This window comes from Octodon degus, unplaced genomic scaffold (assembly GCF_000260255.1).
Source record: "Octodon degus isolate 3935 unplaced genomic scaffold, OctDeg1.0 scaffold00005, whole genome shotgun sequence".
Lineage (NCBI taxonomy): Eukaryota > Metazoa > Chordata > Mammalia > Rodentia > Octodontidae > Octodon > Octodon degus.
The window spans coordinates 28,852,420-28,864,836 of NW_004524581.1; the positions used below are offsets into that span (position 1 = coordinate 28,852,420).

Sequence of the window (12,417 nt, forward strand, 5' to 3'; positions counted from 1 at the left end):
TTTTTTAATTTAGCTTCATTTTTTTTTTTTTTTCACTTTTAAAGTTATACTGATTGGAACAATCTTCCACAAGGTACTTAGGAGTCTGATTTGTATCTTGGTAAATTTTGGTGCCCTCTCAATGAGAAGTTCTGATATACCTCATATGCTAGTGATACACATAAAGCATGCAGCGCAAGGCCTGGGATGCAGCAAGTGATTCGGAAAATGTAGTTATTAAGTCCCCTCCCCTACAGATTTCTCAGGGAGCGAGTTTAGCACTCCTAGCCCAGTATTTGGCAGAATTGGTATTAAAAAAAAAAAAATACTGTTGGATAAATGGTTCAACATGTTCTGCCAGTAATTCTCAACTCTCGGCTTTATAGCTACCAGGGCCCTATCTCCTTTGATCAAGAGCAAGGACTGGAAAAACTGTACCTCAAAGGAGAGGCATTTAAGTTCCTATTTATGTTTCCTTAAACTTACCACAAAGATTCTCCCCTTGGGTCGGAAACCACGAAATCAAGGCTTTGCAACAATGTATTCTTAAACAATTTTGCTCCATTTCCCCTTGGTAAACAATGCAGAGTTCCTTAAAACTGCAAGACTTACTTTAGTTCCTTTTACCCCCCCCCAAAAAAAGACATTTGCAAAGCCCTATTAATTCTCAAATTTGTCATCTGATTCCTTGATCTTTTGAGATGCAGAGTTAGGTGGTCACACAGCCTGCTACTTGTTCCTTTTTTACAACAGATTCAGCACAAATCAAGAAAATAACAGAATTAAACTGTGGTTTTTTTTTTTTTTACATTTTAAGTTACACATTAAAATGTATCATACTTCATGGGCCAGCTTGATATTGCAATGGACTAAAGCACCTGCTTAGCAGAAAGCAGTGCCAGGACCACCCCCAGAGTGCTTTGGGTCCTGGGAGGCTATAAACAGGCGGATCACTAGCAGTCCTATCTAATAGTGAGACCCTGAACACCCTATAGACTCTTCTCTAAAAACAAAAACAAAAAAACAAAACAAAAAAACAACAGGAAAATCACTACCTATGTAGTGAGACCCTGTAGACCCTGTACTAAATACATTTTAAAAATAAATAAAATGTATTACACTTCAGAGCAAAAAATAAATCAGCCAACTGACACACATCTCAATGATGTTGCATTCTTTAAAATAAATCTGGGGCAGGGAAGATAGCCTGGTGGTCTAAGCGCCTGCCTGGCAAGCACAAGGACCCTGGTTCAATTCCCTATACCACATGCTGTGCCAACCCTGCGCTGAGCCGGCCACTGAAACCGGGCATGGTGGTACACACCTGTAATTCCAGCACTGGGGAGGCTGAAACAATAGGATTCACCAAGAGTCTGAGCTGCAAAGTGAGAACCTGTATACCAAATAAATGAATAAATAGGTAATTTTTTAAAAATAAATAAAATGAGTCAGAGGTTCTTTTTTGGAACTGACCTCAGGCCCAGTTGACCAAATCACACAAAAAAAATTTGTGTCACTACAGTTATACCACTTACTGATATTTAACCTAAAGCAGTGCCACCAACCTGTCTAATCTTTTTCACTCTTAAATCATTTGGATTTGAAGTTCCAAAAAAGAGGCCAGAGAGATGGCTCAGTGGAATAAGTGCTTCCTTGGCAAGTGCAAGGGTCTGAGTTCAATCCCCGGTTCCGCAAAAAAAAAAAAAAGAAATAAGTTCCAAAAAAATGTTTCCTGTCATATCTAAAAATCTCTTAACTGAAAGAGCAATTTCAACAACTGCAATACTGCAAATGCACTTATGGATCTAAATTCTGGTATTTTTATTCTGAAACTAATTTACATTTCTGTGCAGTCAATGGGCATATAGCATTTCAGTTGTGTTTTCTTCCACCAATAGTTATAGGTTACATCTGAAATCCCCTTAGTAGAAATGCTACTGAAAACAAAAAGTGCCCTGCTTTGAAAGACATACAAGGAACTTAGTGGTTGTCTCCAGGAGAGTAGCAAGGCAGGAGAACAGAAGGGGAAAGATATTTTTCACTAACTACCTTTATGAATTCATTACAAAGCAAATGTATTGCGCTTTAAAAAAAAATTTTTTTTAACAGAAGTATTTTCAACTTCTCAAATACTTCTGGCTTCCATATCACATAAAAGTAGTGGACTAAAGACATGTGGATTTCATTGTAATGCACTTCACTATACATCTGGGCAGGAGGACAGCAAGGGGGAACCAGCCTCAAGCTTTTAAAACAGGGAGGAGGGCTGGGGGTGCAGCTCAATGCCACAGCCTTGGGTTCAATTCCCAGTATCAAAAAATAAAAATAAAGGTCTGGATCTTACATCCCAAGGTGGAACACCCTCCCAGGGTGTTCTATCAAAGACCTGCACTGCACTTATTGTATCATTCCATTAAAGTTTAAACATCACTGGAAACAAAAATAGCTTGACATTGTCATAGCTAATGTGTCAAGTGAAGAATAAAAAATGCAGATACTTTAATGAGCTATTACATACACCCTTGCAAATTAGCAAGCCAACAACACGGATGTAAAATGCTGCAAATCCTTTTAAAATATAAACTGCCACACTGCAAAAATGGGAGAAAAACGTCAAGCAGGGTGCCATCTGCAACGTAACTTAGGCACCCTGAACTAGAAAACTGTATGATTTGTTGCTGGTCACAAATTGCACAATCTCAAGTACCCAGAAGATTCTACCAAACGGGAAATTCACAATATGACTTTAAGACACACAGGAATCATAAAAACTAACACATTCAAAAGCCTAAAAAAAGAATTTAAAAAAAGCCTGAAAATTCTTCCAGGAATAATATTAATTTCACAGGCTCCTTTTCAAATGAGGCATGTACAAAAAGTACTAAGACACAGGAAAAGCAGCAGTTAAATCCAACTTTTAGATCAGGAGCTCTCAAATTGCAGTAATCCTAAAATACACTGTATTAAACCTTGAAAGTTAGAGAAGTTATTACATAATATATTTCAGACCCAGAAATTGTATGGCATGGATTTAATTTAAAACACACCGACGACAGTGTAAATTAAAGCTGGAAAATATTTCTTCCTTTCCTCTGTTCTATGTGCTGCATCCTCAGGAAAACCATTGTGTACTTCGTGCAATAAATGTCGATAAAATTTCGTGCAAGCTCTCTACGGGACCTTTAAAACAGTATTCACAGGAACCGTCTCAATTAAAAAGTATTCACAATACTTCTCAGCACTGTTAATAACTTTTTGATCTGGAGGGCGCCGGGCGGATCTGAACGTCTTTTGCGCCACATGAGAAAATTGTTTTGTCCAACAATACTAAAATTGAGCAGTGGTAAGTGACTAATCAGCGCGGCCGCCAGTTTCTCAAGCTCCAGGCTTTCGGCAGGCACGGCCCCCCCTTACTGCAACCCCTCCAAAGGAAATACGCTTTCAAGCGAATCGGAAACACACCACTCAAGCTGGCACAGTGCTCACCGAGATAAAGCCGATATTTTAAGCTCTATGGGTGGCTGCTAATTCAAGTGCGAATTGAAAAAGAACGCTTCTCCAAACGGGATTTCGACAGAAGCTTGCAAAAAAAAAAAAAAGTCCTCTGCTCGTCAGCTCTGTTCAGGGGACTGCTGTCTCCCGGTGGGGTTTAGCCCTTCTGCTTCGAGCAGCTCCCGGGGCCCCGCTCAGAGGGCAGGCTCGCGTGCACCGGGTGGGCGCACCCTGGGCGCAGGATCCTGCTGCTCTGTGGCAGCAGGGAGACTCCCAGGAGGGCTGCCCTGCGCCGTACCTGCCCCTGGAGCAGCAGCGCTTGTGGAGTCCGGCACCCGGCCAGGGCCAGGGCCAGCACCAGCACCTACCGCCCACGGCGGCCGGCCCCTGCACACAGCTGACTACCTACCTGGGGTGTGCAAGTAAGGGCTGCAGGGCCGGCAGGACTCAAAGAGGCAGCGATGCCCACCCCCGAAGAAAAATTCCTGCCGCCTGGCGCATCGCGGTGCTCAAGACGCGGACAGGCCTGGCCCTCGGCATGTAAGGCCATCCTGCCCCCGCGACCCCGGGTCCAGCGACACTCACCATACGGAGCCATAGGCGCCGGAGCCCACCGGGGACAGGTTCTGGTAACGCTCGGGCACCTCCCAGATCGTCTTGTTCAGCTCCTGCCGGTAGAACTTGGGCCTCTCCTGAGACATTTTCCAGCGGCGGCCGCGGGTCGAGGCGGTGGCCCTGCGGGGCCCCTGCCTGCACCCGCACCTGCACCCGCTCCCTGGTCCTCTGTGCACGCCCGAGCGGCGGGAACCCCGCGCTGGCCGCCCGCGCAGGTGTGGCTGCCGCGACCCCGCAGACTCCCCCGCGCGGCCCCTGTCAGCTGTGGCGGCGGGACGCGCTGCAGGTCGGGAGCAAGTCCGGCGCAGAGAAGGAGGGCGCTCAGGGACTCGAGGCTGCGCCCGCCGCGCTCCCCCTGCACCCGCTGCGCCTCAGGGCTATCTGGGAGCTACGCCGCCGGCCGCTCGCTCCAGCTGCAGCGCCCGCTCAGTCTCCAGTGCTCACAGCTCCAGCGCCAGCGACCCGGAGCCTCCTGCCGTAATCTCGCGAGAACAGCTCTCGGGCAGCTCCACGAGCCGGGATTTTAACCCAATATGGAACCTGCCAATGGGAGGAGAGGACGGGAAGACCAGTTCTCGCGAGAAGAGAGCAACAGCTGGAAACCCGAGGCAGGAACTCCCCGAAATTGTTCGAAGGGCGCGAAGGCCGACCGCTGAGGAGATAAAGCCGCAACGCGTGCCGCGTGCGCCTCACAGTGGTCGGCGGGGTAAATCCCTGGCTCCATGGCGGAAAGCAGAAGTGACAAATGGTGTTGGGAAAACAGCCAGAAGATCTTTGAACTGCGAGCAGTCACCAGCAGCCGGGCACCTGCTCAGCGTAAGCAGGGATTTCCAAGAAATACGTGCACGAAGAGACAGTTCTGTCCAGAAAACCGCTGCGTTGCCATTTGTTCAAGGACAGATGACTTGCTCTGCCGGATTCTGACGAAATCAGTCCCAGGGGCAAATATTAACCTGCACCAAAACTAAAGTTTTCCAACCAGACTCGCCGAGTAATACTTGACTATTATGTGCAGAAGAATTACCCTGGGAGTTTGTTTCTTAAAGCCGAGATCCATGACCCTCAGGGAGTCTATTTGCGTAGGTCTTTATGCCTATTTCAACTTTGTGCACCTTGAGACCATAATGTTAAGTAAAATCAGATGCACAAGCTTAAATATCGCGTGGTTTCTCTTATGTGAGAAGCCCAACGTATACATAATTGAAGAGCAAAATAAAAATATTTCTTATGCAAATGGAATGGGACCTAGAGATGGGAGGGAGAGGAAGGAGAAAGGAAGGGGTAGGAAAAAGGATTAACTGTGACATGCACCTGTACCAACCCCCCACAATGAGTGTAATCATGTGCTGCAAACATGGGCTCATAAAACGTTTGAAAAGAATGAATCTTTGGGCTGCAGATGTAGCTTAAGTTGTGCTTGTTTGCGTTGCAAAGGTGAAGGGCCTGCACCCAAGTGCTCATAATTCAGGAAAGTCTCTGCCCCGCCTCGCTTTGAGAAGCATTTAAAAAAAAAAAAAAAATCCCTGAGGGTTTGAGACTGACTCCTATCTAAAGAGCCATTTAGTGAAAAGGATTTTAAGAATCTCATAGAGTAAGAACATGATAGGACTTAAGCAAGTCAATAGACCTATCGTAGACCTTAGCTCTGCTCTGCTTTTGCACCTCTTAGTGTCCTTTGTAATGCTGTGCTAGATATTGAACGTACAAGAGCGTATGTGTATGTTGTTATACACATACCTGCTGTTACCACCCTGTGCCTAAACTGAACTCGTCACAACGAGCAGAAATCGGACCCCATCTCATTCTAGAAGGAACCAGGTCCAAAGCCAGAACTAGTACCAAGCGGCCGCCCTTCCTCGCTCCACCTTGCTCCCGGCTCGCCCGGAACGCCCGCGGGCTCGGCGGCAACGGCTCGGGAACCGCCGGCTTCCGTCGGGTCCTCAGCGCCGCCGGCCAGGCCCGAGCAGTGTGCGCCCGCAGCGCCCGCACTCCCGCCCTCGTCGAGGAACCGGGTGAGCCGCTGCGGCTGCCGGGGACGTCGGAGTCCGGGCTGCAGAGTGGGAGCGGCGAGGCCGAGGAGGGTCCCGGGGAGGGGACAGGTCCGTCTCCCGCAGAGACAGGCACTCGGTCAGTATTTGAGCAATGAATGAATGAATGATCGTCGCTCCTGGGGGTTAATGTCTACTCGGAAAGGCCGTGTGGAATGGCAATAACGAGAGACCCTGTAGCGAGCTAAATCCTTTCAGTCGCTTGTCTTTGTTGTTAAGAGGCCCCTGAATCGCGTCCTCCTCCGACCTCGGTCCTTGCTGTTGTGGTTCATTTTGTTCCCTCTGACTGAACTCCCCGTGCCTCTTGCCTCTTTCTCTTCCAGTCAAACCCAGCCACTAGACACAGTGATTGAAGGATACCAAAGGCAATGCCCTTTGCTTATGCTTTTTTAAGCACAAGATCCCTCTGTAAAGCTTTCTCCAACTCCCCATCCCGATAACGAGTATCTCCCCTACACCCGCTTATTATCACGCCCCCTATGTCATGTTAAGGGGAGTTGTCCAACTCACAAAATTCATCCCCAGCCACTAGACACAGTGACATGAAGGATAATAAAGGTAATGGCTCTTTGCTTATGTTTTTTTCTAAATTCCCAATATATTGCCCATTAAAAACAAAAAAAAAAAAAAAAAAATCCTACAGAGTAACAGGCAGAGGGTTGTTTCTGGTGGAATGACAAGTGCTTGTTTTAAAATTTTGGAAGTTGGGGCTGGGGAGAAGGCTCATTAGAATAAGCTCTTCCCTGGCAAGCACAAGGGCCTGAGTTCAATCCCCGGTTCCACCAAAAAAAAAAAAAACCACAAAATTTTGGAAGTGAACTTTGCTTTCCCCTGGTTACAGAGATCATATGAAAGATGACAGTATGAGAGGAAAATATTATTGTGATTTAAGTAGCTTTTTTTTTTAAAGTAGATTTTAGACTTTCACAGCAATTGGGGTCACAGTCAGGAAATTGGGTTATTTATCTATCTGCATATCAGATGCTCTGGACTCAGATTCTTAAATGAAGTGACAAATGGATGGGTGGTGGGTAGATGGATGGATAAGGTGGTATGAGAGTAGTAGCTAGCTCTAAAGTGCTTGTCAGCCTGAGGATACGTAGAGCTCCTCAGCACAAGTGCCTGCCTGGCAAGTGCAAGGTCCTGAGTTCGATTTCTGGTACAAAGAAGAGTACTTGTATTTTAACAATGCCCTAAGAATTGTTAGATGGCTTGCTTTATATCGTCTCTAATTGTATTCTGCTGTCTCTCTGAGATACATATCCGTCTTCCCTGTCCCAGCCGAGATCGTATCTCCCCCAAGAGGCCCTTCCTGCCTCCATGCTGGGTTTGGTACGCCCACTCTGCAGGTCCAGCAGTATTAGGATGTGGCTTGTTTGGGAATCAGAATGATTGGACTGAAATTTAGGCTCTGCTGTTTAATTGTGGTGTGACCAAAGAACTCACTAAACTCATATATATTCAGGCAACTAGCATGAATCCTATGGAAAAGGTGGATATACAGTGGGTCAGCCGTAAGTGCTACCTCTTGTCTTTTTTTTTTTTTTTTTTTTTGCAGAGCCGGGGATTGAACTCAGGCCCTTGAGCTTGGCAGGCAAGCACTTATTTTACCGAGCCATCTCCCCGGCCCCTTTCAGCACTATCTTTTGGTATTTTTATTCTACTAAATGTAGAGTTCTTGTTTCTGTATTCCTAAAGCACCTAGCATTCAACTTTGTACAACACTGAGTTACCTGACCATGGGTAAAGTAGCACTCTTCAATCTGAAATAAAGGAAGCCCACTACAGAATATAACAGAAATTTATAAAACTGTGAAAATAAAAAACAGAAAAATTCCCTAAATCCGACTGTAGTAGATGGGGGCCACCTCTTGAAATACAAATCTTGTAAATAAATAGAAGACAATAAAATGAAATATGCCTTTCTATAAATAAATAGAATGTAATACCTCCAAAGTATACGATAACAGAAATGCAGTAGTTTGCTTCTGCTTCAAAAGAGAACTAGAAGCTGGGTTTGGTGGTGCAGGCCTGTAATCCCAGCACTCTGGGAGGCCAAAGCAGGAGAATGACAAGTATGAGCCCAATTTGGGCAGTTAAGCAATTTATGGAAACCCGCTCAAAACAAAAAAGTAAAAAGGGGCTGGGGATTCAGCTCAGTGCAAAGGCCTTAGGTTCAATTCCAGGGCCTCAAAAATAAGTAAGCAAAGAATTACAGGAATTCTAAGGAGATAAACTTATAGTTTCCGATGAGATGGGGTTAGTTTTATGTTTTTGACATAAGTACCTTTTTTTTTTCCTTTTTGTCTTTTTGAGACAGGGTCTTGCTGTGCAGTTCAGGCTGGCTTTGAGCTCACTTTGTAGCCCAGGCAGGTCTCAAACTCACAACCCTCTTCCTACCTCAGCCTCCTGAGTGCTGGGATTACAGGAGTATGCCACTGTGCCCACCTACCACAAGTATCTTCACACAGAGGTCATATACTGGTTGGAGATGGGTTTTGTCAGATGCATACTATGTTTTTTTGAAATATGGAATCGATATTTAAAAGTCAGAGTCCACATAATTCCGTAGACTTATGACTTCTCCTGGGGGCGGGGGGATAGTTCCAGCCACACGGGGCAACAGTTGCTGGACGTTCGCAAGGGCCCGCGGCCTCTGTCAGTGGCCGCCCGCCCCACCTGGCTGGGTGTTCACGCTGCCTGTTTCACACCACCACTGCCCTCGTGCTGCTTGCAGAACAAAATGCTGCCTTCCAAACTCTCAGCTTCACCTAGGAAAGACATTTCAACCATTTTATTGTGATCCTCAGGTTAATTAGGTTGCTGGGAATAAAAACACCTCAGTGGTGGAAGTTTATTTGTAAGTTTATGTGAAGAAAGTAAGAAAGATTGGCTCAGTGTCCCCGTGGGTGGGGGAAAGAGAGAAGAAAAATATTGCTTATATGTGATCAAAGACTTCGGGCTCAGTGGAATCTTTTTCTTTTCCTGTAGCCTTAACCTACCCGATGATACTTGCCTTTGCCTCCTTTAGAGGATTTTACAGACATGTGACATTGCATTGTCACTAAACATATTCATGGGTCACACTGCTACCCCCTTGTTTACTTTTCTCCTATTTTACACTTCTCCCTAATCTTATTTGAAAGGGTTCCTCCACTTTTCTCTCCTCCTCTACAGATGTGTTGGGGAGGAGATCACCCACAACTTCTCAGAGAGAGAGAGAGAGAGAGAGAGAGAGAGAGAGAGAGAGAGAGAGGCAGACAGAGACAGACAGACAGACAGACAGATGGGGGGACAGAGAGAGAGAGAGAGGCCATTGGTTCAGTTGTGACCACACCACTTCTGCATCTCATACCTCTCTATTGCAAGATGTTGCTCATTTACCAAATTAAAATGTATTAGGAAAATTTTATTAGAAATGTTTGCTTATCTTGTGAAATACAGAACAAGCCACTCATAATCCAAGGTCTTACTGTACTGTAAAATACCTTTCCCGTCCTCCTTTGGATTCCTGAAACACCTGCTTAGTATTTTACTGAATTTACAATCTTGGGTTCACGGGTGTCACCCAGCACACGACTGCTACCCAAGGTTTTGAGGGTAAATACACAGTATGTAACTAGGACCCAATTACCTTTCTGAAACCTCAGTTTTATCACTTGGAAAACAGTAGTGAGAGTCATAGGAATGATCTGGGAATTTAATGGGGTAACTCATGGAAAGAAAAAAGTTAGTGGAGGGCCATGGAGATAGCTCAGAGGCGTGAGAGTCTGCCTAGGCAAGCACAGGCCCCGGGTTCCACCCCAGCACCACATCCCTTGCCGGCCCGCCCCGGGAGCGTGGAGCCGGACAACAAGACTGGGGGTGGTAGTGCACGTCTGGAATCCAGGGTTAGGGAGGCTGAAAACAGGGGGATCACTATGAGTCCAAGCTGCGTAGTGAAACCCTGTACCAAATACATAAAAAAATAAAAATGCTTAGCATACTCTTAACTGCTTAACAGATGTTGTTAGTGGTGATAATACGTGGTCACTCTGCAGAAAAACAAGGTTTCTGACACATTAAACTTGTTTGCAGCCTTGCCCGTAAAACACTTTTTTGTGTGATTTATAGAATTCCAATGTTTAACTGTATCTTCTATCGATAAATAAATATTTCATCTATTTTATAGCCAATCTATGCATACACACTTTCTCATCTGCAAGGAATAGTTATAGATTTTATGCCTTTTTATTATTCACAGATACAGATGACTGCTGGGCGTGGTGGTGCATGGCCCTTGGGAGGCTGAGGCAGGAGGATCCTTGTGCATTGAGACCAGCTTGGGTTACAAAGTGAGCTCAAGGCCAGCCTGAACAGCATAGCGATACCCTGTCTCAAAAAAGACCAAAACTAAAAACAAAAACACAGGGGCTGGTGAGATGGCTCAGTGGTCTAAAGCACCTACTGGGAGCAAGCTTAGCAAAGCACAGGGACCACGGTTCAATCCCCCAGCACCACATGCCAGCCAGCCCCGCTCCCTGGTGGGCTGAGCTGGCCACACACACACACACACACACATACACACACAAATAAATAAATAAATAAAAATAAAAATAAAAACAAAAACACAGACAATTAACAGTAGTTATATTTTCTCCCAGAGATGGATCCCTATCTTCATAACCTCCACCTTCTCATTCTATCAAAAGAGCAAACAATACAGCTTTTTAAAAAAAAAAACAACTTGTTGGTATTGTTTGAGACAGAATCTCGGTATGTAGTTCAGGCTGGCCTTAAGCTCGCTTTGTAGCCCAGGCTAATCTCAAACACGAAGCCTCCTGTCTCAGCCTGCCAAATGTAGGATCACAGGCATGCACCACCATGCCTGGCTTAGATTTTTTTTTTTAATTATTTATTTATTTATTTTAACATTTATTGTGTGTGTGTGTGTGTGTGTGTGTGTGTGTGTGTGTGGCCAGCTCAGCCCACCAGGGGGCGCGGCTGGCTGGCTGGCTGGCATGTGGTGCTGGGGGATCGAACCGCAGTCCCTGTGCTTAAGCCAAGCTTGTTCCAAGTAGGTGCTTTAGACCACTGAGCCATCTCTCCAGCCCACTGGCTTAGATTTTTAAAGTTTAAAAATTTAGAGGTCATGCTGTCCACTCATGTCATTGATTAGACCCTTGGTAATTATTTTTGTGAGATGTTTGTTGAGGACTGCTGAGTGTCACGCAGTATCCCGGGCCCTGAGGGTGTAACCGTAAATACAGTCCTGCCTGGTTTTCCTTTAGAGGCAGAAGCAAAGGCCAAAGAGGCAGTGACCAGTCAGGTGCTGGCAAGCTCTGTGGAGACAAGTGCAGGGTAAAAGAATGATGGATGCTATTTGAGATGCAGAAGGAGTCCGAAAACACTGTCTTGGTGTCTTGAGCCCTTTACCCTCAGCATTTTCAGTGACATGTGCTGATTAACACTGACCAGGACTTCTAAACCTTTCTCCTACAGCACAGCAACAACGCAGTCAAATACGAAGGAAACTAGGCTTCCCGGCAGGAACGTGGGGTTCTAATCATTACAAAACAGCCACGACCATCTAAACTTCTGAGTTGTTGTTCTTTTTTTTTTTCCCCTCCACTTAGAAAATGAGACTAGCATGCTCCTTGCATTCACAATAACGTGCTTTTGAGTATAAAATTGTACCACATTGAGAAAGAATTTGATATAACTGCCATACAAGGGCACAATATCATGTGGAAATTTTATTTCTGTAACAGTGTGCTGAGGATCTGGATTTTTTTAAATTGCTGTTAAATTTTGATCTCTTTCTACCCATGCAGGAAGGATGCAAGCAGAGAAAAGCAACCAGAGTTCCACCTCTAGAAACAAGCCTGCTTCATTCCTGTACAAGATTAAGCGTGATGTATACAATGAAGTGAACTTTCAACAGGAACACAGAAGGAAGTTCCCCTCCTCAGGGAACATGAACACCATGACCACCTTCAGACACCAAGTCCTGTGCCGGTATGTGCTCCCACTCATTCAGCCGCCTCCAAGTGAGGCAGGGCCAAAACTTACCTTGATTGTCTGCTGCCACCTTGTCTTTTCTGAATTCCTGTCATCAGACCTCTACTTTTTATTGTGTGACTTTTCTTTTTCTTTAGTTGTTTTTAATGGTGTGTCTTATCATGAATCTATTTTTTTTTTTTTTTAAACCGGGGATTGAACTCAGGGCCTTGAGCTTGTTAATGGTGTGTCTTGAAGCACTTTCTTCATTATCAATTTTTGGGGGGCATTCTCATTTTTTTTT

At 45.3% G+C, this 12,417-nt stretch overlaps 2 protein-coding genes across 8 annotated transcripts in view; one reads left to right on the plus strand and one right to left on the minus strand.

The window, feature by feature from the left end:
- The window catches only part of Mapk14 (mitogen-activated protein kinase 14), a 72,283-nt gene extending 67,662 nt beyond the window's left edge, over positions 1-4,621 (minus strand). For 3 of the 4 annotated variants that reach the window (XR_002822057.1, XM_023720448.1, XM_004624192.3), the window contains exon 1: positions 4,057-4,621. Coding sequence is in view for 3 of the 4 variants with exons in the window: in XM_023720448.1 (XP_023576216.1) it covers positions 4,057-4,172 (116 nt within the window). In the remaining variant the exon portion in view is untranslated. The remainder of the gene's footprint in view (positions 1-4,056) is intronic. The other variant, XM_004624193.2, reaches the window with a different exon arrangement.
- A 133-nt stretch (positions 4,622-4,754) lies between these two features.
- Slc26a8 (solute carrier family 26 member 8) overlaps positions 4,755-12,417 on the plus strand; it is an 84,084-nt gene continuing 76,421 nt past the window's right edge. For all 4 annotated transcript variants that reach the window (XM_023720431.1, XM_023720438.1, XM_023720432.1 and 1 more), the window contains exons 1-3: positions 4,755-5,165; positions 5,756-6,167; positions 11,952-12,131. In XM_023720431.1, coding sequence (XP_023576199.1) covers positions 11,953-12,131 — 179 coding nt within the window. In that variant the 5' untranslated portion in view covers positions 4,755-5,165; positions 5,756-6,167; position 11,952. The remainder of the gene's footprint in view (positions 5,166-5,755; positions 6,168-11,951; positions 12,132-12,417) is intronic.